Source organism: Coenobita brevimanus, chromosome 99, assembly GCF_032717465.1.
Source record: "Coenobita brevimanus isolate Jiangsu-jjx chromosome 99, ASM3271746v2, whole genome shotgun sequence".
Taxonomy (NCBI): domain Eukaryota; kingdom Metazoa; phylum Arthropoda; class Malacostraca; order Decapoda; family Coenobitidae; genus Coenobita; species Coenobita brevimanus.
Window position 1 is genome coordinate 14,304,682 of NC_137052.1, and position 24,330 is coordinate 14,329,011.

Here is a 24,330-nt window from a genome sequence, read left to right on the forward strand (position 1 = left end):
TGGCCAGAATAAAGATCCAAATAAAATGGAGAAATAGAAGAAGGGAAGGACGGGAAGAAGGAGTATTTGCAAGGAGAGTGGAAAGGTTACAAGAGGATGAGAAAAATGCAGAATAAAAGAGAGAAGTGGAGGAACGATTAGACAAATATGAATTGGAGCAGATGGGGGACGTGGAAGATGTGTGCAGGATATTCACAGAAGAAATATGTCCAGCATATGATGTGGTGTGTGGGATGAAGAGAAGACGGAGGGGGGTGCAAGGAACAGCGTGGTGGAATGAAGAGGTGAGACAGCCTGTGGCACGAAAGAAGAAAGCATACAATGAATGGATGAGAAATAGGGGCGTGGAAGAAGTTGGGAGGCGGAAGAGAGAGTTATAAGTAGAAAGGAAGAGAGAGGTGAAAAGATTAGTAAGAGAAAGTAAGAAGAGAGTGGATGCGGAACTTGGAAGGAATTTGAATGTAAAGTGGAGGGACCGTAAGAAAATGTTCTGAAAAGAGGTGAAGAGAGTAAGACAGGGTGGAAGTGAAGTTAGCAGGGGAGTGAAAGATAAAAATGGTAGATTACTAGTGGAGAACGGAGAAAAAGTGAGCAGATGGAGAGAACACTTTAAGGAATTGTTGAACATAGAGGATGGGAGTAATGCGAGTATAAGTGGCTGGGGAATGGCTGGGAGAAGAAAGGAGGTGAGAAGACAGGAAGAAATCAGTAGGATAGAAGTTGTGGAAGCAATGAAGAAAGTTAAATTGGGGAAAGCCCTAGGAATTGATGGAGTGTGTGGTGAAATGCTTAAGCATGGGGAAGAGATAGTAGTAGAATGGATGTGGAAGATGTGCTGATGGGCCTGGGAGGAAGGTAGAGTCCCGGAGGATTGGAAGTCAGGTATAATTATTCCCTTGTACAAAGGAAAAGGGGAAAAAGAAGTGTGTGGTAATCATAGGGCATTTGTCTTCTTAGTATAATAGGAAAAGTGTATGATAGGATACCTATTGACAGAGTTAGAGAAAGAACTGAGGAATTAGTTGGAGAACAGGGAGGCTTTGGGAAGGGAAGAGGTTGTGCAGATCAGATATTCATTCTTAGATCTTTAGTGGAAAAGTTTCTAGAGAAGGGAAAGAAGTTGTAAGCGGCTTTCATGGATTTGGAGAAAACATATGACAGGGTTAATAGACAAGGATTATGGAAAGTATTAAGAATATATGGAGTAGATGGGAAGTTGTTGAATGCTGTGAAGAGTATGTATGATGGTGCTAAGGCTGCAGTGCATGTGGATGGTGAGCTGAGTGAATTTTTCTCTTTGAAGGTTGGGTTGAAACAGGGATGTGTCATGTCTCCATGGTTGTTCAATCTGTACATGGATGGGGTAATAAAAGAGGTACAAGGTAGGGTAGTGGATGCTGGAGTGGCCCTGGTGAGAGAGGGTAGTGTTTGGAAGCTCCCTGTACTGTTGTTTGCAGATGATACTGTGTTGTTGAGTGAAGACGAAGGGGAGCTGCAAGGCTTGGTGGAAGAGTTTGGGAGAGTGTGTAAGAAACGGAATTTAAAGGTGAATGTAGGGAAGAGTAAAGTGATGGTCTCTGAGAGAAGTGAAGTCAGTGAATGTACAGCGAGGTTGGATGGTGAGGAATTGGAAAATGTGAGTACGTTTAAGTGCTTGGGTAGTGTGATGAGTAAGGATGGAGGTTTGGAGAATGAAGTGCTTGAAAGGGTACAGCAGGGAAGAAAGGTTGCTTGTTCCTTGAAAGCAGTGATAAGAAACAGGGAAGTGAGCATGGAAGTGAAAAAGTTACTACATGACAGTATTGTGATACCAACTCTAATGTATGGAAATGAAACTTGGACGTTGTTGGAAGGACACAAGTCAAGAGTGACAGCAGTGGAAATGTTATTTAAGAGGAGCCTGTGGAGTCACATGGAGAGATAGGCTGACAAATGAGGAAGTGAAGAAGTGTTGTGGTGTGGATGTGGATGTGATAGAAAGCGTTAGGAGAAACACATTAACGTGGTTTGGCCATGTAGAGAGGATGGAGAGTGAGAGATTGACGAGGAGAATGTATGAGTGAGGTGGAGGGGGGGGGAGAGGGGAGGGGAGGCCAAGGATGAGATGCAGAGATGGAGTGGAGAGGTATATGAGAGAGGGGTGTGTGACCTAGGAGCAGGGCAGTGAAATGGCGGGGAACAAAGCTACATGGAGGCGATTTGTTTGTGGCCACCCCTTACTGGATTAAGGCGTCTGGCAATAGATAGATAGATAGATAGCTCACATTTGACAAGTTCACACATCAGTCCACCTCTATTCCTCGGCTCTAACCTCTCCAGTCCTCACTCCTTAGTCACAGTCAGACTCCTCCAACACCTGAGACGACTCCAGCATACAGTATATCTGTCTGTCTCTCTGTCCATCTATATCTATACCGCATGGAGGAAGGTGGTTGTCTGGGAAGAAAAATGGTAAAATTATGTTGTTTCCTTTCGTATGTACGGTATCTTGTTTAATCTATTATTTATCTGCCGAATGATTTTTGTCGAGATTAAATTACTGGCACTTGCAGTGCTATAAGTCTGATAGTTTGAAATTAAAACTAAGGGTCATGTTCTAGGTGGACTAGGAGGTTTCGTAGCACATCTTTGCAGGTTTCATTTTCTAATTGGCTTGTATGCTAAACAAGTCTTTCTAGTATCGATGTAGTTTACATCAGTAGCATACATTGTAACGTCTAAGAATCTGGAAAATAAGTTGATCTTGAATTACGCTTTATATTTTTCTTTATTTTTGGGGGAAAACCACCTTTGCCGGCTTTTATCCATAGATTCCTATTTCTTATCCTCCCCCCAGAAAGCACTTCCAGTATATTATTAAGATAGTGTAGTGAGGAACCCTCCAGTGTAAAGCAGAATGCAGCTTGTTGTGACGTTGTTATGCTTTATAACTTAGTCACGAGTACGAACGTTGCCCCCTCTAGGCTTATATTCATTATCTTTCCTGAGGAGCTTAGTATGAAAGCTTAGCCAGTGAATATTAAGATTAGATGAATTTGATCTTCAGCCATTCTCTCTCTCTCTCTCTCTCTCTCTCTCTCTCTCTCTCTCTCCAGTATATATATATATATATATATATATATATATATATATATATATATATATATATATCGACCCTCAATTCTACGGACCCTGAATCAACGGATTTCGAAAGCAACGGAAAATATCTGCTAGCAGAGAATCGCTCTTTACACCATTTGTCCGTTATTTGAAAGCTTTTCATTTCTAACTACGTGCAGTATTTCTGTTTATAGGTATAGAAATTAAAAATAAATGAGATGTAATTGAACATAAAAAATTACTGTAACACAGTACCGTACCTGACCCACGTAACTAAAGTGACCAGATTTACTGGAACTAAAAGCGGGACATTGTCACACACACACACACACACACACACACACACAAACAAATATATATATATATATATATATATATATATATATATATATATATATATATATATATATATTACTTGACAGCCTAAGCCACTTGGTAGAGATACATTGGCTGTATCGTCCCCACTTCGGTAGGGATAGGCCGGTCCTGCAGTGGACACTCAAACGGTTGACGATGATGATGATGATGATGATGATATATAGCGCTGTACCTCACTCAGAGGCTGCTAATCAAACACTAACGTCTTAGACAAACTCCGTACATACTGTATGGTACGGTGAATGGCCGACCAAAGTTGTCAGTTAGTGAGTATAACAGATCCTATATTAACAGATCTGTATTTCAGTTGGTTTGGATTATGCATAATTTTAATAATTCATCATAGTTTCATGAAAGAAGGTCATCTTATATCTAATGTAACAGTAATTTTCTAAAAGCGGGACACGTAAGATAAATTCCTAAAAAAGCGGGACATTTTAGTCGCAATTAAATAATCGGGGCAGACGTAAAAAAAGTGGGACTGTCCTGCCTAAAAGCGGGACTCTGGTTACCTTACATGTGACCCATGTCCCATTCCACCTTCCACTGCTTGCTTCGGTGTTGTGTGTATCGTCGCTGTGATCAGAAGCGTTTATTTGCTTTTTTCCTTGCTTCTCATTTCCTCCCAGAACTCTGAGCACGTGGCTCTAAACTAACTTTAGTTATGCCTAAGCACCCTGAAAGTGCTATGAACACAAGGAAAACATTTATTCCAAAGGAAAATGTAAAATTGTTGGACGAAGTGACGTTTGGGTTGGGAGTTTATATGCAAACGATCAGACAGATCGGCTGTTTACGATGTGGATAGTTTTCTTTGGAAGGAAAAAAAAAAAGTTAATGATGAAGGAGCAGTAAAATTTGTTTTCGCCTTTAGTGCAACGTGTGAACTGACAGTCTTTGGTCGAGAAAATTTGGATCTTACGATATGGGAAGACACTTCGTGTTGACATACATAGTTTGGGAAAATAATTATGTGAGTTCAGCCATACCACGTTGAGTACACCGCTTCCCGTCCGATCAGCGAAGTTAATCAACGTTGGGTCTGGTTAGTACTTGGATGGGTGACCGCCTGGGAACACCAGATGCTGTTGGCATCCCTATGTGTCAAGTGGGGTTGGTGGAGGATTAGTGCCCCTCCCTGTAAAACAATTAACTCTAAGCCCTTGGCCACCCCGTTTGGGATACATGGCGTCTGGCAATGAATGAATGAAAGATCTTGTGAATTATACTGGCATACAAATTATACTGTTTGGATGACTTGTTTATTATTCACAATTACTGCATGCATATGTATCTGAGGAGTGAGAAGAACGCAATCATTCCTTGCTGACTGCTTCAGTATATATGTATATATTTTTTTTATTACTGATGACTAATGACTCAAAAATAGTTTCATACTTTTTTTTTTTTTTTTTTAATATGAGTGCGCCGAAGTGATTCTTGGCGAAATATGCATGATTCTGGGCGGCCATTATTCACATGTTGATTAGGTCAGAAGTTTTTGCCTGTATGGTAATGAGGACTTTCAAGAGGCTTCGTGGCAATCCTTGGTGGTTAATATTTTTATGGGGAGTATTAGGGAGCAAAACAAGTCGCTTAGGTTAGGTCAGAATGCACTAGTGTCAAGTCGGTGAGATCGTAATGTAAACAGTAGTGTTGCATGTCATACGGCAGACACTCGTAATATCCTATCTTTAAGTATATTTTTAACAAAAAATATGGGGCTCCTAGGACTTGGCCATCCTATTTTACATGTCATGTTTTAGTGCGAAATTGATTTTGCACGAGGTTCTACATAACCTATCTCATGTTGTATGAAGACTCTACTGTCCAGTACACCATGAAGCAAGTCGTAATATAATGGATCCATAGAAAACGGGGTATTGTGAGGTAAACTATAGTCGCGGCGCGCGACTCTGAGGTTGTTATTATCGTGCCCTGGCAACCTGGCTTTCAAGCATGCGTCTGATTTCGTGTATAATATGAGACACAAGTGATTCGTGTATATATGTTCGTGTATAATAATAATCATGTATATTCGTGCATAATGATATGATTCGTGTATAATATTATAAGAACTCAGATGCACTTTTGAATGGATGGTTGCCAGGGTACGATAATGACAACCTCAGACTCGTGCGCCACGACTATAGTCCACGGTAGCGTCGCTGCACCTCATCTTCGATAGCATCGTATTTCTTTTGCTGTTTTTCGAGTTTTAGGCTATTTTTCCCATCAATTTCAAGCAGCGGACTTTTTGAAGTAAAGGACACTCGCCTCCTCCTATTAGACCGTTGGATTGATGGCCGACTGTATATATATATATATATATATATATATATATATATATATATATATATATATATATATATATATATATATATATATATATATATATATATATATATTCAATCCTTCGTTTCCCCATGAGGAGCGTAGAAGCCCGGGGCTAGGCAAGTTGGTCCTGATATTTAAGATGAGTAATATATATATATATATATATATATATATATATATATATATATATATATATATATATATATATATCCCATTGGAGCCCAGTGTTCTCAATATAGGACGGAAGTGGGAATTTTCAGAAGTTAATAAAGTAGGGAACCCCCGGGTAGGGACCTATGAGTTTCGCGACTGAGCCGATAGGCGGAGGGCGGTACACTTAGTACCCTCCCAGTGCAGTGCCTCGCCCAGGAACTCTGGGATCCAATGGGTTAATGACTGGTAAATCTGTCAGTTTCTTTAATGACTGGCATATCTGTCAGTTTCTTAACCCATTGGAGCCCAGCGTCCTCAATATAGGAGAGAACTGGGAATTTTCAGAAGTTAATAAAGTAGGGAACCCCCGGGTAGGAACCTATGAGCATCACGACTATGAGCCAATAGGCAGAGGGCGGTATGCTTAGTACCCTCCCAGTGCAGTACCTCGCCCAGGAGCTCTGGGATCCAATGGGATATATACATGTATATGCAATTAAATCACTTAATAACACGTGATTCATAGACGTGCTAATATCCACTAGAAAAAGAAACATCTTCAGGGGAGAGCAAAGTGAATACACGAAGATAAGAATATACGTAAGCGCTCAGGATATTTCCCGTTTCATTTTCCTTGTGGATATCTGCATCTTTCACTCTCTCTCTCTCTCTCTCTCTCTCTCTCTCTCTCTATGTATGTATCTATCTATCTATCTATCTATATATATATATATATATATATATATATATAATACCTGTATACAGTATAGAGAGAGAGAGAGAGAGAGAGAGAGATAGTCACTGGCGTAGTTACCCAAGTAGTGAATGGATGAAATAGAAGACGTGAAGATAATGTAAGGAGAGGCAAGCCGTCAAGATTGCTAAATCTTTTCTGTTATTAATTTGTTGCCTGTAAGGGTATAACCCTATCTTCGCTGTGATTGCTTAGCGGTCAATTTTTGGGCTTGATATCACGCTGGTTGTTTTTCCTAGAAATTACGCAGAAACCCTTTTGTCCTTGACCACAGTGGGTGTGACTTATAATGGGGGAGGAGCAAAATGAGTATTTGCCAATAGCAGTCTAAGAAACGCTTTCTTGGCCTTCTTGACGGCACGCCATTGGTTTTCTGTAATATGTGTTAGCGCACTACTGGTAGCAGATGCCTCCAGTGTTTGTGTATGGCTGGAGATTGCACTTAAGACAGCCTAGTGGCTAGTTAACCAAGAGATGCGGAGTAGGTCTTACTCTATAAGCTCAAGGACAGTGTGAGAGAGAGACATTTTGACACTCATTTTGTCACTTTCGATCACACATTTTGTCACCTTCTGTCACGTTACACTTTTTGTCACTTTTGCTGCACTTTTCCTCATATCTTCACACATTACTCAGTACGTTAGTTTGATAACAAAACACACTGTTTGTGCACACTCTCCCATTTTTGGTTCACTTCTCCATTGACACGAGTGTGTGATTTATATCTGGATTTTATCATCAACGAGTTCTTCTAGTTCCTTGATGTCTGTGAGTATGTAGCTTTCACTGATTGTAATCTGGTTCGGTAAGAAATAACTCGTTTTATATTTATATTCTGAGGCCTATGTGATTTCCCATTTGTAAAACGAATCATGGTTTCTTCTTTGGTGTGTGTATTTTATAAAGTAAAGTAAGTTAGTTTTCTTGTGAGCTTTACCTTACCCCTTTTGGTGATTAAGTAAGGGTTAAGAGTGCACCGTAATATATACCCCCATAACAATAGACAGATAGTAGTGTGTGTGTATATATATATATATATATATATATATATATATATATACAATCAGTGAAAGCTACATACTCACAGACATCAAGGAACTAGAAGAACTCGTTGATGATAAAATCCAGATATAAATCACACACTCGTGTCAATGGAGAAGTGAACCAAAAATGGGAGAGTGTGCACAAACAGTGTGTTTTGTTATCAAACTAACGTACTGAGTAATGTGTGGTTTTCTGTGTATGGCTGGAGATTGCACTTAAGACAGCCTAGTGGCTAGTTAACCAAGAGATGCGGAGTAGGTCTTACTCTATAAGCTCAAGGACAGTGTGAGAGAGACACATTTTCACACTCATTTTGTCACTTTCGATATATATATATATATATACGCACTTTGCTGCTCATCGTATTTTTTTTTTTAAACTCGGCGTTACGGAATCAACTTGGTATTATATAGACAGCATTTATAATATTTCATTGGTCTTGGCCGCGGTTTTCCTGTTCCTAGCTTTTGTCTAGCAATTAATATCATCCATCTCCTCATTACTCCAACAGATGCACAGGTACAGTACTTTTGGATTGACTACTTAATCCAGACTTTGAAGACGAGTGACCACTTACTCTTATATGAATGACATTTTTGATAAATAAACCCTAGCCATTTCCCTGATGTTAACTCTTGTGAGAAACATCCGGTGGGTGTATCAGGGCATACCACCAAGCGATTTTTCATAACTTCTTATGTTGGAGGTGTTAGAGAGAGAGAGAGAGAGAGAGAGAGAGAGAGAGAGTTAAAAAAAAACTTGTATTAACACGGTGATATTTTCAGGTTGCCGGAGGTCGGCTGGCTGAAATGTACGGGACAAGGATTGTGTTTGGTGTGAGTGTTTTGGCTGGGGGTGTGTCGGCTGTCCTCACACCACTGGCCGCTCGCACTCACTATGGGCTGCTCGTCAGTCTCAGAGTCATCCAGGGACTTTTCCAGGTTAGTGTGTCAGTCACTGTTTAGTGTGCCAGCTATTACTTGTTCTTTTATAGAAGTTACTTGAGCTACGATTATAAATTTTAATGAAACCTCTCAGTACCTTGAGGTGTTACATGCCATACTATTATACCGACAGCAGTGTAATTTTGATATGACTTGTCGAACTGCAAGGATAAGATATAGCTTCCTTTAACTTTTTCACATCTGGGGGTCCACTCTACCTTGATTAGAATGGTCTGATGGTGAGAACAATTAAAAAAAAAAAAAAAAAAAAGTCACCGAGTTCAGAGGGTTAATATTTCGTTGACGTGTGCTCAGTAACACTTATTTGTACTTGCATCTTAAGACGCATGGTAAATGAGAGGAATGTAATCGTGCCATTTTTGTGTGTGTGTTGGACAAAGTTTTGAAATATATTCTGATTGGATTCACACCATTCCTGCTCTCTAGCACAGTTCCAGCTCACCCTGTCCATTTTTTGACTCCACACCCATTTTTCTAGTCTTCGTAAGACTTAATTTGGGGGCTGTCTTTTGAAATAAATCTTCCCTGCCCCATCGCACTTCGGACTTTCACTTCACCCTGCCCATTCCTATGCTCACAACGCCCATTTCATTGGCACTCATACCTCTGACGGTTTCTTGGCGCGATGCAAGGTCACGAGGACGGCAAAGGAGTTTGTTAACCCTTTGATTCCGATTTTTTTTCCTGTTCAGAATTAAATTGCAAAGAAGTAATAAAACTGAAATGCAAGTGTTCTAGCAGTGTAGTGAAAGGTTTATAAAGGTTTTCTTTCATGCAATGATACCTTAGGTAAATTTATTTGGACTTGGGAGTTTACATACATACCTACATGCATCATCATCATCATCATCATCATCACAATCATCATCCGGACCTCTTTTCCCACCCTTGGACAGGATGAGGAGTAGCAACGTCCAGACAGCCTAAATTAGCCCAGTCCAATGGGCCACGCTTCCATTCACTCACCAGTCAAGCCCCAGGAATCCTGGCTCTATCTGACATGCCAAAAACATTCACCACATGCTATAGTCTCACATACACGTATCCGATAGAGTCGATCCGGACGCTGTCACGTTAAAAAGGGGTGCCAAATCCCTGATCATGCGCTTCTTCCCACAATATTCATCCAGCCTGCTCGATCTCTTGTCAGTTCCCTAGCTCCACCAACTTCCAATCCTCCCTTCCCTACACACTCATCCACCATATCCCTCCACCTTCTCCTTGGGCTACCTTGTCTCCCCCCTCCTTCAAATTCGCTCAGATATACAATTTTCACCACTCTGTTGTTATCCATTCTCTCCACATGACCATACAATCTCAGTACACCCTCTTTGATTCTGGTGTCCACTACCTGTAGTTCTGTGGGTCGTAGAATTGTTGTTCTGGATATCTGTAAAGTGCAAGTCTGTACTATTTTGTTGGATGCCTTCTCACATCAGTGTCCCAGACAATGAACTTCTTGATGTCATAGCTCATGCTGCCGTCCAGTCGCCATGCCTCCCTTTCCATTCTGTCCTTTTCACTGACTTCTTCCTTGCATTCTCCAGTTTTGTCACATAGAAGGCAGTCTTGCTGGTTCTTGGCTATAAATGCCAACCTTCATGCTGGTGAGCCCTCCATTGTTCCTTGGTTCAGTCCTTGTCATTGAAACTGCCGTTGGAAGACTGCGTTGGCCCATCTACGGATTGGCCATACCCGTCTCACTCATGGTCATTTAATGTCCAGGGATCCTCCTCCGATCTGTTCAAGTTGTGACACCCTTTTGTCCGTTTCCAATATACTTTAAGATTGCCCTCTTTTGGGGCTATCCATCATCAGTGCTTCCCTTTTTTCTTTGATCTTGGTCCTCCCAATGTTGGGAGATACGTTAAGTGAGTCCCAGACCTTTTCTGCGGTACTTTTGATGTTTTTATCGTACTGGTTTTTTTTATCCCGTCTTTTGTTTGTTAATTTTTTGCTTTTCCCTTCCGTTTGGAGACGTTTTCCCGTTTTTATTCTTTTCATTTAGTTTGTGATTGCTTGTTTTTTTTTTTTTGTTATTTCCTCTTTTCTTAGCAATTTCTCATACCCCGTTTCATTGTATCTTTCTTTTCTAACCTTAATGTGAAACGATTTTTGCTACCTGGCTCTTGATTTTATTTATTCCTTCCTTCCTTCCTTCTCCCTAACATCAGCTTTCCATCCACCTTGGAAGTACTGCCTTGTTCGACTGGTGCTACAGTTTACTCCGTCATAGTCATAGCCTCATCCCATGTTTATTGAATTAACTGCTGAGATGGATGCTGCAGGAAGCAGATGAAAAAGTCAAGGGTGGAGTCATCAGCATATCAGAGAGTAGGGTTAGATGTACAGGTTAAAAGGTCATTGATAATTAGAAGGTAGGGAGCTGGTGATAGGACAGAGTCCTGTGGAACACCATTATTGATAGCCCGACGAAAGAAATGGTGGTCATCTACAGCATCAGCTATAGAATGATCAGAAAGGAAACTAGAGATAGAAGCCACAGATTGAAGGACTGGAACTGTAAGAAGGCAGTCTGCGTATCAAAGATTTATGCCAGACTCGACCGAAAGCCTTTGAGATGTCAAGTGCAGTGGCAAATCTTTTACTAAAGCCCTGAAAGGAGGATGACCAGCAGTCTGAAAGGAAGGTGAGATCTCCAGTAGGACATTCCGGGTGGAACCCATACTGGCGATGGGAAAGAAGGTTGTGATAAGAAAGGTGCTGTATAATTTGTTTAGCTAAAAATATTTTCAAACATTTTAGAAATACAGGACATTAAACCAATAGCGCGATAGTTAGAGAGCTGAAATAGTCACCCATCTTTGGGAGAAACTGAATGAGAGCAAGCTTCCAGCAAGAAAGAAAGGTACCAGTTGACAAACAGAGGCTAAAGAGTTTACCTAGGCAGGATGTAAGAACATGAGCACAATTCTTCAGGACAACGGGAGGAACGCCATCTGGCCCATATGCCTTGTTTGTATTGATGCCAGTAATGCCAGAAAACACACCAACTGAAGTAATTTTAATGTCAGCCATGAAGAAGTCAGAGGGTGGAAGTAATAGGGGAACAGCACCGGAATCGTCTTAGGTGGAAATGAAGGAAAATTTGTGAGCAAAGATGTCTGTTTTATTTAGAAGAAACAACTACAGAGTCATATGAGCAGAAAAAAAAAGAGGAAAGGATGATGAAGTAAAGTTGTTGGGTAGTTTTTTTTGGCAAGGTGCCAAAAGGAGCTAGAACAGTGTGACTCAGAGAGTTCAGAGCATTTAGTGCATATGAAAATATTTTTAGCAGAGAAAAGGACAGACTTAGCATGATTCCAGGCAGAAACAAAGAGAGATGATATTCAGGGTGGATTAGCTTTGGTACCTTTTGTTGGCCTTCTTGTTGTGGACAGTAAAGCAAGCATAATTAAACCATTTTTTTTTTTATGCATTTATCATATGATAAGAGAAAGGAATGTATGTTTACCATGCCTGACAGAATAACCACCGTAATGTGCGAGGTACACCGAAATGGCGTTTGGTTATCGAAACAATAATCATTCCAAGGAAAATCAAAATAGTACTGCCTGAGGGCCTCCCAATCAGCAACTGGAAAGTGCCACAATCACTGCTTCTTAGGAGGGATCACAGGCCTTGCTGGAGTCGTATGACAGGTTAAGGTGATAAGGTTGTGATCAGAGGAGCCCAACGACGAGAAAAGATTAACAGCATAACCAGAAAGGTTAATTGGAAGGGAAAAGTCCAAGGATATTGGAACTCTGTCCAAGGTGGTTGGGGATCCGGGTAGGGTGTTGTACAAGTTATTCTAGGTTATTAAGCCTAGAAAAGATGTAGGCTTGTTCACCAAGTGGATCAGGAAGAGGAAAGGAGATTCAAAGTGGTACCGTAATGAACATTGAAATCACCTAGACTGGCGATTTCAGTGAAAGGAGAGATTGGTAGGATGTGTTCCGTCTTAAATGTAAGATAGTCAAAGGATTTTCCATAGTCAGTAGAATTAGAGGATAAGCAAACAACATATATATTTCGTCAGAGAATGACATAATATTCGAAGCCAAAGAGCAGATAATTCAGAGGATTCAACTTCAGGAGCATATGTCGTTGTGAACATATACCCAACAGTCATCTTTGGACTGGAAGTGAGTATACAGAAAGTAGGATGATACAGAGAAGAGCTTGTTATCAGTCACCACAAACAGCTGAATCTCAGTAAGGAAAATAAGGTTCAGACGAAGAAACGTGGTGTTCAGCAGAGAACAGATTAGAGGAAAGGTTAATAATGTCGGATAAATGAAGAAGTGAGTCAGACAGGGGTTTGAAGCATCTCTCTTGGTCGTCACCGGGAGAGTGGCGGATGGTGGGGGCCTTTATGGTTCCCCTCCTTGGGGACTCAAACCTGGGTGTTGGGATGCCATTTTTTTTAAATATAGAAAAGGAACACTGGTGTGTTGCGTGCATTAAATTGATATTCACAGATGAAGGTAATTGAATAGGAATGTATGTTGGCTTACTCTCTGTGTTACTGAAACACTGAAAAAGTTTAGCAAAGGGGGATGGTCAGAAGCTAGTCCTCAGGGGTGATGAAACAGAAGGTCCAGCTCTCTCTGTCATCAGGTTTCATTCCACTTTGTGAGTACTGCCTTGTTTTACTTGTGCTACGACCAATTGTAGACTGTAGCACAAGTCCAACAGGGCATATGGAGATGATGGAGAGTGAGACTAACCAGGAGAGTGCATGTGTCGAAGGTGCAGGGGGAGACTGATGATGAGATGGAGGGATGGAGTAGAGAGGAATATGAGAGATGAGGTATAACTTGGGGGAAAGAAGCAAAATGCCAGGGGACAGGACGACATGGAGGCGATTTGCATGTAGCCACTCTTTATGGGATTAAGGCGTCCTGATTTTTATATATATATATATATATATATATATATATATATATATATACATATATATATATATATATATATATCCCTTTGGATCCCAGAGTTGCTGGGCGAGGCATTGCACTAGGAGGGTGCTAAGCTTACCGCCCTCCGCCTATCGACTCATAATCGCGAAGCTCATAGGTCCCTAGCCGGGGGTTCCCTACTTTATTATGATGTGAGCATTCCCAATTCTGTCCAATACTATGGACACTGGGCTCCAATGGGTTAAATATATATATATATATATATATATATATATATATATATATATATATATATATATTGTTACGTCCCAGTCCCACACTGCCACAGGCTCCAACAGCAGTAGTACAGTACAAGAAGGACGTTGCCCAGTGAGTTGTTGTTCTTATGATCAGCCTTTAGGTGTGCAGTAAACAAGATCAGCTGAGGCAAAAATAAACACTGGCTCCTTAAAGTTCACTGTCTTTATTTTCCAAATAATTCCACTTAATTCTTTCCAGCTTCACTGTTCTCACAAGCACTGGAGCTATACCCACTATACTAACTGTTATTACACTTAATGCTCAACATTTCACTGTTTTCTCAACTTCCAGTGATATAGAAAATTCAATAACCCGTCACTGTTTGCCACTGTTTTCACAAGTACCAAAAATATACAATCTTCACAGACAGTAATTAGACTTAATGCTTGCAAAGCAACTCTCCACAAACTTCACTAACAGCACTGCACCAAAACCGACTGCACTTCACTCACACTGAACTGAAACCCGACGTAACTTATAATAGTCTCTACACCATCTTATGTAAGCTTGCATTACTCTCGAAACTTGTACATTTTACGAGAACAACAGTTGCCAACTCGGATATCAAAACATGTTAAGAGTTGTCTAACATTATATAACACTCTAAATCATTTGCCATACGAACTTAAACTGCTTGATTTAACAAGCAATCATTAAAATAAAACATTATTGAGAGAAAGCACATTAAATTAATGCATAATTTACGAAATAACTACGCTCACAAGTAGCTGGCTAACTGGCAACTCTGACTTGTACAAGAACTTACGGTACCAGAAACGTCTCGAAGGTACGAGACTACCTAACTGTCAAATCTCCCTTCATAACACTACCCCCTCCATAGTTCTTTGTCGTCCCGACAAAACAGCACAATATATACAAACATAAACCTTATTCCTACTGAAACCTCTAGCTATACACAAAATAATCTTTCAACTTATCAGATCTTCTTCCATGCCGCTTCTGACGATGTCCTTGCTCCTCCACATAGTCCAATCCTCCAGGAAGGTTTTGGTCATCTTCTTGACACAGCACACATCACAGGTCTGACATCACTCTTCAACATCCTGACGCATGCCAATCCAGTAGAACTTGTGTCACAGCCTGCTTAGAGTTGTCTTCACTCCCAGGTGCTCACTAGTGATCTTGTTGTGGGACTCATCCAAGATATCACCTCATCTTCTTCAGAACCACCAGTTGCCAACACTTGCTGAGGCCATTGGGCGTCTCCCACTGATGCTCCAATAGTCCGTTGCAGTGAAGAAGGTCCCACTGACTCCAGCAGCTCCCGGTCGCAGGGCCCAACCTGGAAACTCCTCCCCATGATGGTCGCAATGCACTCTGCTGCAGCCACTCCAGTACCAGTTGCAACTCTGCACCCTCCATCTGCATCCTCCCCAGGTCTTCTCCGTCCGACACCGGCCCCGTCACTACAGTACAGCAGCATTTCTTCCTACGATTTCCATTCCTACTATGTTGCATGTCGTCTGTCCTTCTGTGTTCTCGCACACTAGTCATCAAGGTTCTCTTGCATTACTTCAGTGGTGGGCCTTCTGCAGCCTTCTTCTTATCATCCCAACTATTCTTATCCGCAAGTAACTCAAACTGTGCACGGTAAGCTTCCAAGATACTCAACCATCAAATTCCTGAGGTTTCTTCTTAACTGGATCCCCATTACAGCCATGCACTTCACTGGTTTGGGGCCTAAAAACTGAAGCATCATAATTATGTCCAGGACTTGAACCTCCAACATTCTGATTATTCAACCCTGCAATGCCATCTTCAGATGGCCGGGATCCGCCAAGATTCATCATACGCCATCCATTCCTTTCATATGCTCCCTGTACTCTAACCTGAGGCTCAGCAGTGCAATATTTCTCTACAGCCTCAATTTTCTCACTAATTATCTTGTCATGATCGACTACATGCTTCAACTGGATATCTACATGCCGTCCACTCCGTCACTGTTTCCTCATTAACTGTCTTCAGTTGTTCGTCTGCAAGCTGTGTACACTCTCTCACATTATTGCTTACCTCATACTTCTGCTGCTCTAGCTTGGCATCTACTTCCTTCTTAAGCTGTTGCTGTTCTTCCTTAATTTCCCCAATGAATGCATCTCGCTGTCCTTGCATGGTCAGTTGTAATTCCCCCTGTTGCTCCTCTGATGCCTCTTGAAGTTGTTCATATCGTTCTTTTTGTTCTTCACGTTGTGCCTCTAGTTGTTCACTCTGTGGCTTCAATGGTACACTTCGTGCCTGTAATAGTTCTTTGAGTTCTTTTCATTCAGTGAATGTATTTGTTCTTCAGTTTTGTACCTACGCTCTTTATTTTCTTCACTTAAGGCCTGTAACAGTTTTTGGAGTTGTCGAATTTCTGCTTATACTAGCTCCAAAATTGCCGTCAGTGGCACCTCGTCCTCCTGCCCAGCTGGAGATCTTGTCTTCACACTTTCTGCTTCCATGTCGAAGGTTAGGCTCACTGCATCCCTAAATGATCCTCACGCCTGACCCCAGTGTTACGTCCCACTCCTGACACCAGTGTTACGTCCCAGTCCCACACTGCCACAGGCTCCAACAGCAGTAGTACAGTACAAGAAGGACGTTGCCCAGTGAGTTGTTTTTCTTATGGTCAGCCTTTAGGTGTGCAGTAAACAAGATCAGCTGAGGCAAAAATAAACACTGGCTCCTTAAAGTTCACTGTTTTTATTTTCCAAATAATTCTACTTAATTTTTTCCAACTTCAAATTTTTTCCAACTTCACTGTTCTCACAAGCACTGGAGCCATAAACACTTTACTAACTGTTATTACCCTTAATGTTCAACACTTGACTGTTTTCTCAACTTCCAATGATATAGAAAATTCAATAACCCGTCACTGTTTGCCACTGTTTTCACAAGTACCAAAAATATAAAATCTTCAGACAGTAATTACACTTAATGCTTGCAAAGCAACTCTCCACAAACTTCACTAACAGCGCTGCACCAAAACCGACTGCACTTCACTCACACTGAACTGAAACCCGACGTAACTTATAATAGTCTCTACACCATCTTATGTAAGCTTGCATTACTCTTGAAACTTCTACATTTTACGAGAACAACAGTTGCCAACTCGGATATCAAAACATGTTAAGAGTTGTCTCACATTACATAACACTCTAAATCATTCACCATACGAACTTAAACTGCTTGATTTAACAAGCAATCATTAAAATAAAACATTATTGAGAGAAAGCACATTAAATTAATGCATAATTTACGAAATAACTACGCTCACAAGTAGCTGGCTAACTGGCAACTCTGACTTGTACAAGAACTTACGGTACCAGAAACGTCTCGAAGGTACGAGACTACCTAACTGTCAAATCTCCCTTCATAACACTACCCCCTCCATAGTTCTTTGTCGTCCCGACAAAACAGCACAATATATACAAACATAAACCTTATTCCTACTGAAACCTCTAGCTATACACAAAATAACCTTTCATCTTATCGGGTCTTCTTCCATGCCGCTTCTGACGATGTCCTTGCTCCTCCACATAGTCCAATCCTCTAGGAAGGTTTTGGTCATCTTCTTGACACAGCACACATCACAGGTCTGACACCACTCTTCAACATCCTGACGCATGCCAATCCAGTAGAACTTGTGTCACAGCCTGCTTAGAGTTGTCTTCACTCCCAGGTGCCCGTCACAGCCTGCTTAGAGTTGTCTTCACTCCCAGGTGCCCGTCGCAGCCTGCTTAGAGTTGTCTTCACTCCCAGGTGCCGACTAGTGATCTTGTTGTGGGACTCATCCAAGATATCAGACCTCATCTTCTTCAGAACCACCAGTTGCCAACACTCGCTGAGGCCATTGGGCGTTTTCCACTGATGCTCCAATAGTCCGTTGCAATGAAGAAGGTCCCACTGACTCCAGCAGCTCCCGGTTGCAGGGCCCAACCTGGAAACTCCTCCCCATGATGGTGGCACTGCACTCTGCTGCAACAACTCCAGTACCGGTTGCAACTCTGCACCCTCCATCTGCATTCTCCCCAGGTCTTCTCTGTCCGACACTGGCTCCGTCACTACAGTACACCAGCATTTCTTCCTACGATTCCCATTCTTACTATGTTGCATGTCGTCTGTCCTATGTTCTCGCACACCAGTCATCAAGGTTCTCTTGCATTTCTTCAGTGGTGGGCCTTCTGCAGCCTTCTTCTTATCATCCCAACCATTCTTATCCGCAAGTAACTCAAACTGTGCACGGTAAGCTTCCAAGATACTCTACCATCAATTCCTGAGGTTTCTTCTTAACTGGATCCCCATTACAGCCATGCACTTCACTGGTTTGGAGCCTAAAAACTGAAGCATCATAATTATGTCCAGGACTTGAACCTCCAACATTCTGATTATTCAACCCTGCAATGCCATCTTCAGATGGCCGGGATCCGCCAAGATTCATCATACACCATCCATTCCTTTCATATGCTCCCTGTACACTAACCTGAGACTCAGCAGTGCAATATTTCTCTACAGCCTCAATTTTCTCACTAATTATCTTGTCATGATCGACTACATGCTTCAACTGGATATCTACATGCCGTCTGCACTCCGTCACTGTTTCCTCATTAACTGTCTTCAGTTGTTCGTCTGCAAGCTGTGTACACTCTCTCACATTATTGCTTACCTCATACTTCTGCTGCTCTAGCTTGGCATCTACTTCCTCCTTAAGCTGTTGCTGTTCTTCCTTAATTTCCCCAATGAATGCATCTGGTTGTCCTTGCATGGTCAGTTGTAATTTCCTCTGTTGCTCCTCTGATGCCTCTTGAAGTTGTTCATATCGTTCTTTTTATTCTTCACGTTGTGCCTCTAGTTGTTCACTGTGTGGCTTCAATGGTACACTTCGTGCCTGTAATAGTTCTTTGAGTTCTTTTCATTCAGTGAATGTATTTGTTCTTCAATTTTGTTCCTACGCTCTTTATTTTCTTCACTTAAGGCCTGTAACAGTTTTTGGAGTTGTCGAATTTCTGCTTGTACTAGCTCCAAAATTGCCGTCAGTGGCACCTCGTCCTCCTGCCCAGCTGGAGATCTTGTCTTCACACCTTCTGCTTCCATGTCGAAGGTTAGACTCATTGCATCCCTAAATGATCCTCACGCCTGACACCAGTGTTACGTCCCAGTCCCACACTGCCACAGGCTCCAACAGCAGTAGTACAGTACAAGAAGGACGTTGCCCAGTGAGTTGTTCTTCTTATGGTCAGCCTTTAGGTGTGCAGTAAACAAGATCAGGTGAGGCAAAAATAAACACTGGCTCCTTAAAGTTCACTGTTTTTATTTTCCAAATAATTCCACTTAATTCTTTCCAACTTCTCTGTTCTCACAAGCACTGGAGCCATACACACTTTACTAACTGTTATTACACTTAATGTTCAACACTTCACCGTTTTCTCAACTTCCAGTGATATAGAAAATTCAATAACCCGTCACTGTTTGCCACTGTTTTCACAAGTACCAAAAATATACAACCTTCAGACAGTAATTACACTGAATGCTTGCAAAGCAACTCTCCACAAACTTCACTAACAGCACTGCATGAAAACCGACTGCACTTCACTCACACTGAACTGAAACTCGACTCAACTTGTAATAGTCTCTACACCATCTTATGTAAGCTTGCATTACTCTCGAAACTTTTACATTTTACGAGAACAACAGTTGCCAACTCGGATATCAAAACATGTTAAGAGTTGTCTTACATTACATAACACTCTAAATCATTTACCATACGAACTTAAACTGCTTGATTTAACAAGCAATCATTTAAATAAAATATTATTGAGAGAAAGCACATTAAATTAATGCATAATTTACGAAATAACTACGCTCACAAGCAGCAGGCTAACTGGCAACTCTGACTTGTACAAGAACTTACGGTACCAGAAACGTCTCGAAGGTACGAGACTACCTAACTGGCAAATCTCCCTTCATAACACTACCCCCTCCCTAGTTCTTTGTCGTTCCGACAAAACAGCACAATATATACAAACATAAACCTTATTCCTACTGAAACCTCTAGCTATACACAAAATAATCTTTCAACTTATCAGGTCTTCTTCCACGCCGCTTCTGACGATGTCCTTGCTCCTCCACATAGTCCAATCCTCTAGGAAGGTTTTGGTCATCTTCTTGACACAGCACACATCACAGGTCTGACACCACTCTTCAACATCCTGACGCATGTCAATCCAGTAGAACTTGTGTCACAGCCTGCTTAGAGTTGTCTTCACTCCCAGGTGCCCGTTGCAGCCTGGATAGAGGTGTCTTCACTCCCAGGTGCCCACTAGTGATCTTGTTGTGGGACTCATCCAAGATATCAGACCTCATCTTCTTCAGAACCACCAGTTGCCAACACTCGCTGAGGCCATTGGGCGTCTCCCACTGATGCTCCAATAGTCCGTTGCAATGAAGAAGGTCCCACTGACTCCAGCAGCTCCCGGTTGCAGGGCCCAACCTGGAAACTCCTCCCCATGATGGTCGCACTGCACTCTGCTGCAGCCACTCCAGTACCGGTTGCAACTCTGCACCCTCCATCTGCATCCTCCCGAGGTCTTCTCTGTCTGACACCGGCCTCGTCACTACAGTACAGCAGCATTTCTTCCTACGATTCCCATTCCTACTGTGTTGCATGTCGTCTGTCCTTCTATGCTCTCGCACACTATTCATCAAGGTTCTCTTGCATTTCTTCAGTGGTGGGCCTTCTGCAGCCTTCTTCTTATCATCCCATTCTGATCCGCAAGTAACTCAAACTGTGCACGGCAAGCTTCCGAAGATACTCTACCATCAAATTCCTGAGGTTTCTTCTTAACTGGATCCCCATTACAGCCATGCACTTCACTGGTTTGGGGCCTAAAATCTGAAGCATCATAATTACGTCCAGGACTTGAACCTCCAACATTCTGATTATTCAACCCTGCAATGCCATCTTCAGATGACCGGGATCCGCCAAGATTCATCATATGTCATCCATTCCTTTCATATGCTCCCTGTACACTAACCTGAGGCTCAGCAGTGCAATATTTCTCTACAGCCTCAATTTTCTCACCAATTATCTTCTCATGATCGACTACATGCTTCAACTGGATATCTACATGCCATCTGTACTCCGTCACTGTTTCCTCATTAACTGTCTTCAGTTGTTCGTCTGCATGCTGTTTACACTCTCTCACATTATTGCTTACCTCATACTTCTGCTGCTTTAGCTTGGCATCTACTTCCTCCTTAAACTGTTGCTGTTCTTCCATAATTTCCCCAATGAATGCATCTGGCTGTCCTTGCATGGTCAGTTGTAATTCCCCCTGTTGCTCCTCTGATGCCTCTTGAAGTTGTTCATATCGTTCTTTTTGTTCTTCACGTTGTGCCTCTAGTTGTTCACTGTGTGGCTTCAATGGTACACTTCGTGCCTGTAATAGTTCTTTGAGTTCTTTCTCTGCTTCATTCAGTGAATGTATTTGTTCTTCAATTTTGTTCCTGCGCCCTTTATTTTTTTTCACTTAAGGCCTGTAACAGTTTTTGGAGTTGTCAAATTTCTGCTTGTACTTGCTCCAAAACTGCCGTCAGTGGCACCTCGTCCTCCTGCCCAGCTGGAGATCTTGTCTTCACACCTTCTGCTTTCATGTCGAAGGTTAGACTCACTGCATCCCTAAATGATCCTCACGCCTGACACCAGTGTTACGTCCCAGTCCCACACTGCCACAGGCTCCAACAGCAGTAGTACAGTACAAGAAGGACGTTGCCCAGTGAGTTGTTCTTCTTATGGTCAGCCTTTAGGCGTGCAGTAAACAAGATTAGCTGAGGCAAAAATAAACACTGGCTCCTTAAAGTTCACTGTCTTTATTTTCCAAATAATTCCACTTAATTCTTTCCAACTTCACTGTTCTCACAAGCACTGGAGCCATACACACTTTACTAACTGTTATTACACTTAATGTTCAACACTTCACTGTTTTCTCAACTTCCAGTGATATAGAAAATTCAATAACCCGCCACTGTTTGCCACTGTTTTCACAAGTACCAAAATTATACAATCTTCAGACAGTAATTACACTTAATGCTTGCAAAGCAACTCTCCACAAACCTCACTAACAGCACTGCACCAAAACCGACTGCACTTCACTCACACTGAACTGAAACCCGACTCAACTTATAATAGTCTCTACACCATCTTATGTAAGCTTGCATTACTCTCGAAACTTCTACATTGTACAAGAACAACAGCTGCCAACTCGGATATCAAAACATGTTAAGAGTTGTCTCACATTACATAACACTCTAAATCATTTACCATACGAACTTAAACTGCTTGATTTAACAAGCAATCATTTAAATAAAACATTGAGAGAAAGCACATTAACCCGAGACGTCCCGTCAACATATGGATACGTTGCAACGATTTGCATTTGCCAGTCCTGGCGACGTACCGGTACGTCGTGCAATTGCAAAGTGCATAATTTCGACAATTTTCAAATTTCGCACTTGATTTGCGGTACGTATCCTCGCATGACCTTCCCCTACCTGCCACCAGGCAGGGACACTCAGCGACCCCGCGCGACCCGCGCTAACCCGCCACTCGCCCACTCACTTGGTAGCAATGGTCCTGCTCAGACATGGCTACGAGAGGTCTCTCAGACGGGGAAATTCAAGCCGCCCTGGACGCCTTTATAGGCGACAGTGATTCCCCACTGGACGACGAGGTTGTGGATAAAGATTATGTGCAGGCAGAGGAGGAAGAAACCACCAGCAGAGACGAGGAAGTTCCGTCTCCCAGGAAGCGGCAGTACGTGACTTACCGTGCTGCTAGAGAGGGGCAGCAGGCCAAGAAGCCACGTGCAACATCCTGTGCCTATCCCCAACGTGATTTGGAACCAGAATTTGATGACGAGGATGATGACGAAGCTGTGGGACGTGCTGCCACGTAGTATGGACGTGAGGTCATCACTCATCGTGGCCCAGAGCACACACCATGTCGGACGAGCAGGTATGGGCCTAGCATTTTGTTTGGGGAGTTAGGAAGTGCCGTGGAGGGAGTGGGGAGTGAAAGGGAAAGTACAGGGAGGATTAGGGAAAGTGAGAGTGACGTGAGTGAGTCATTGCTCTCCCTACGTAGTGTGAGGCGGCGTAGTGTATCATGTGGGCGAGTGCGGGTGCGTTCAGTATCACGTGGGGTTGTGAGGGAGGGGGAAGGTGGGGAGGAGCCACTCCCAAGCATGTCTTATGCTCCCCAATATCCCCTAGCACGTGGTCGGGCTAGGGTGCGTGAGAAAGCACGTGGTGTTGTCATGGAGGGGGAAGGTGAGGAGGAACCACTCCCCAGCACGTCTTCTGCTCCCCAATATTCCCTACTTCATCCCCACAGCCCCCTAATGTTCTTCAAGGCCATAAGGGTAAGGGAAAGGGAAAGGGTAAAGGCAGTGGGAAGAGGAATGACAGTGGGGAAGCCCTCCGCACTCCTCCCCCACCTCCCCAACCAGGATCTCCTCCCCACCCAGACGAAGGGGGTGATGGGGATGATGGGGACGAGGGATTTGTGGCGTGGAATTGGGAGGATGGGAGTGATTTTTCTCCCCTCATTCACCCCTTCACTGAGCAGGGGCGCTATGGCTGCATTGCTCCAGGAATTCACCGTAATTCCACCAGGTTGGATTTTTTCCACCTGTTTTTTAGTGAGGCATTTGTGGAGCAGATTGTATACCAAACCAACCTGTTTGCAAGCACCCAGCGCCTTGAGAGTGAGAGATTGGGAACAAGGAGTAGGCATTCTATCATATATGATTACCCTGTCTCCCTTTCAGAAATGTTCTTATTTTTTGCCCTGGTCCTTTTGATGGGTATTATACGAAAGAACAGAATTCCTTCTTACTGGACTGGGGACCCTGTTATGTTTACCCCCATATTTGGTCAAGTGATGAGCCGTAATCGGTTTCAACAAATTCTAAGTCGCCTCCATTTCTATGATGCTCATGATCTTGCAAATGCGAACAACACTGATAAAATGAGGCGAATTTGGTTGATCTTTGATCGCCTGAGGCAAACCTTTCATTCCTCATTCTATCCCTATAGAGACCTCATCATAGACGAGAGTCTCATGTTGTGGAGAGGCAATATTTCATTTAGGCAGTATATACCCAACAAAAGGCACGGTTTTGGGTTCAAGATCTTTGTTATGTGCGAGTGTAGGACTGGATACGTGCAAGACATAGTCTTGTACACCGGTGCACAGACAGACATAATAGAAGATCGAAGTATTGGACTGTCGGGAGCAGTGGTAAAGACGATGATAGAAGACTACCTTCCTCGTGGTCACGTCCTCTACCTGGACAATTGGTACACTAGCCCTCTTCTCGCT

The 24,330-nt window shown here is 42.5% G+C and overlaps 1 protein-coding gene and 1 non-coding gene across 2 annotated transcripts in view; both read left to right on the forward strand.

Annotated features, from left to right (window-relative positions):
* The window catches only part of LOC145414439 (sialin-like), a 584,044-nt gene that overhangs the window by 140,683 nt on the left and 419,031 nt on the right, over positions 1 to 24,330 (forward strand). Inside the window, exon 4 of the mRNA XM_080283992.1 lies at positions 8,551 to 8,706. Coding sequence (XP_080140118.1) covers positions 8,551 to 8,706 — 156 coding nt within the window. The remainder of the gene's footprint in view (positions 1 to 8,550; positions 8,707 to 24,330) is intronic.
* Positions 4,453 to 4,571, forward strand: LOC145414486 (5S ribosomal RNA). Its single transcript, XR_013899904.1, has one exon. It is a non-coding gene; the product is annotated as a 5S ribosomal RNA (ribosomal RNA).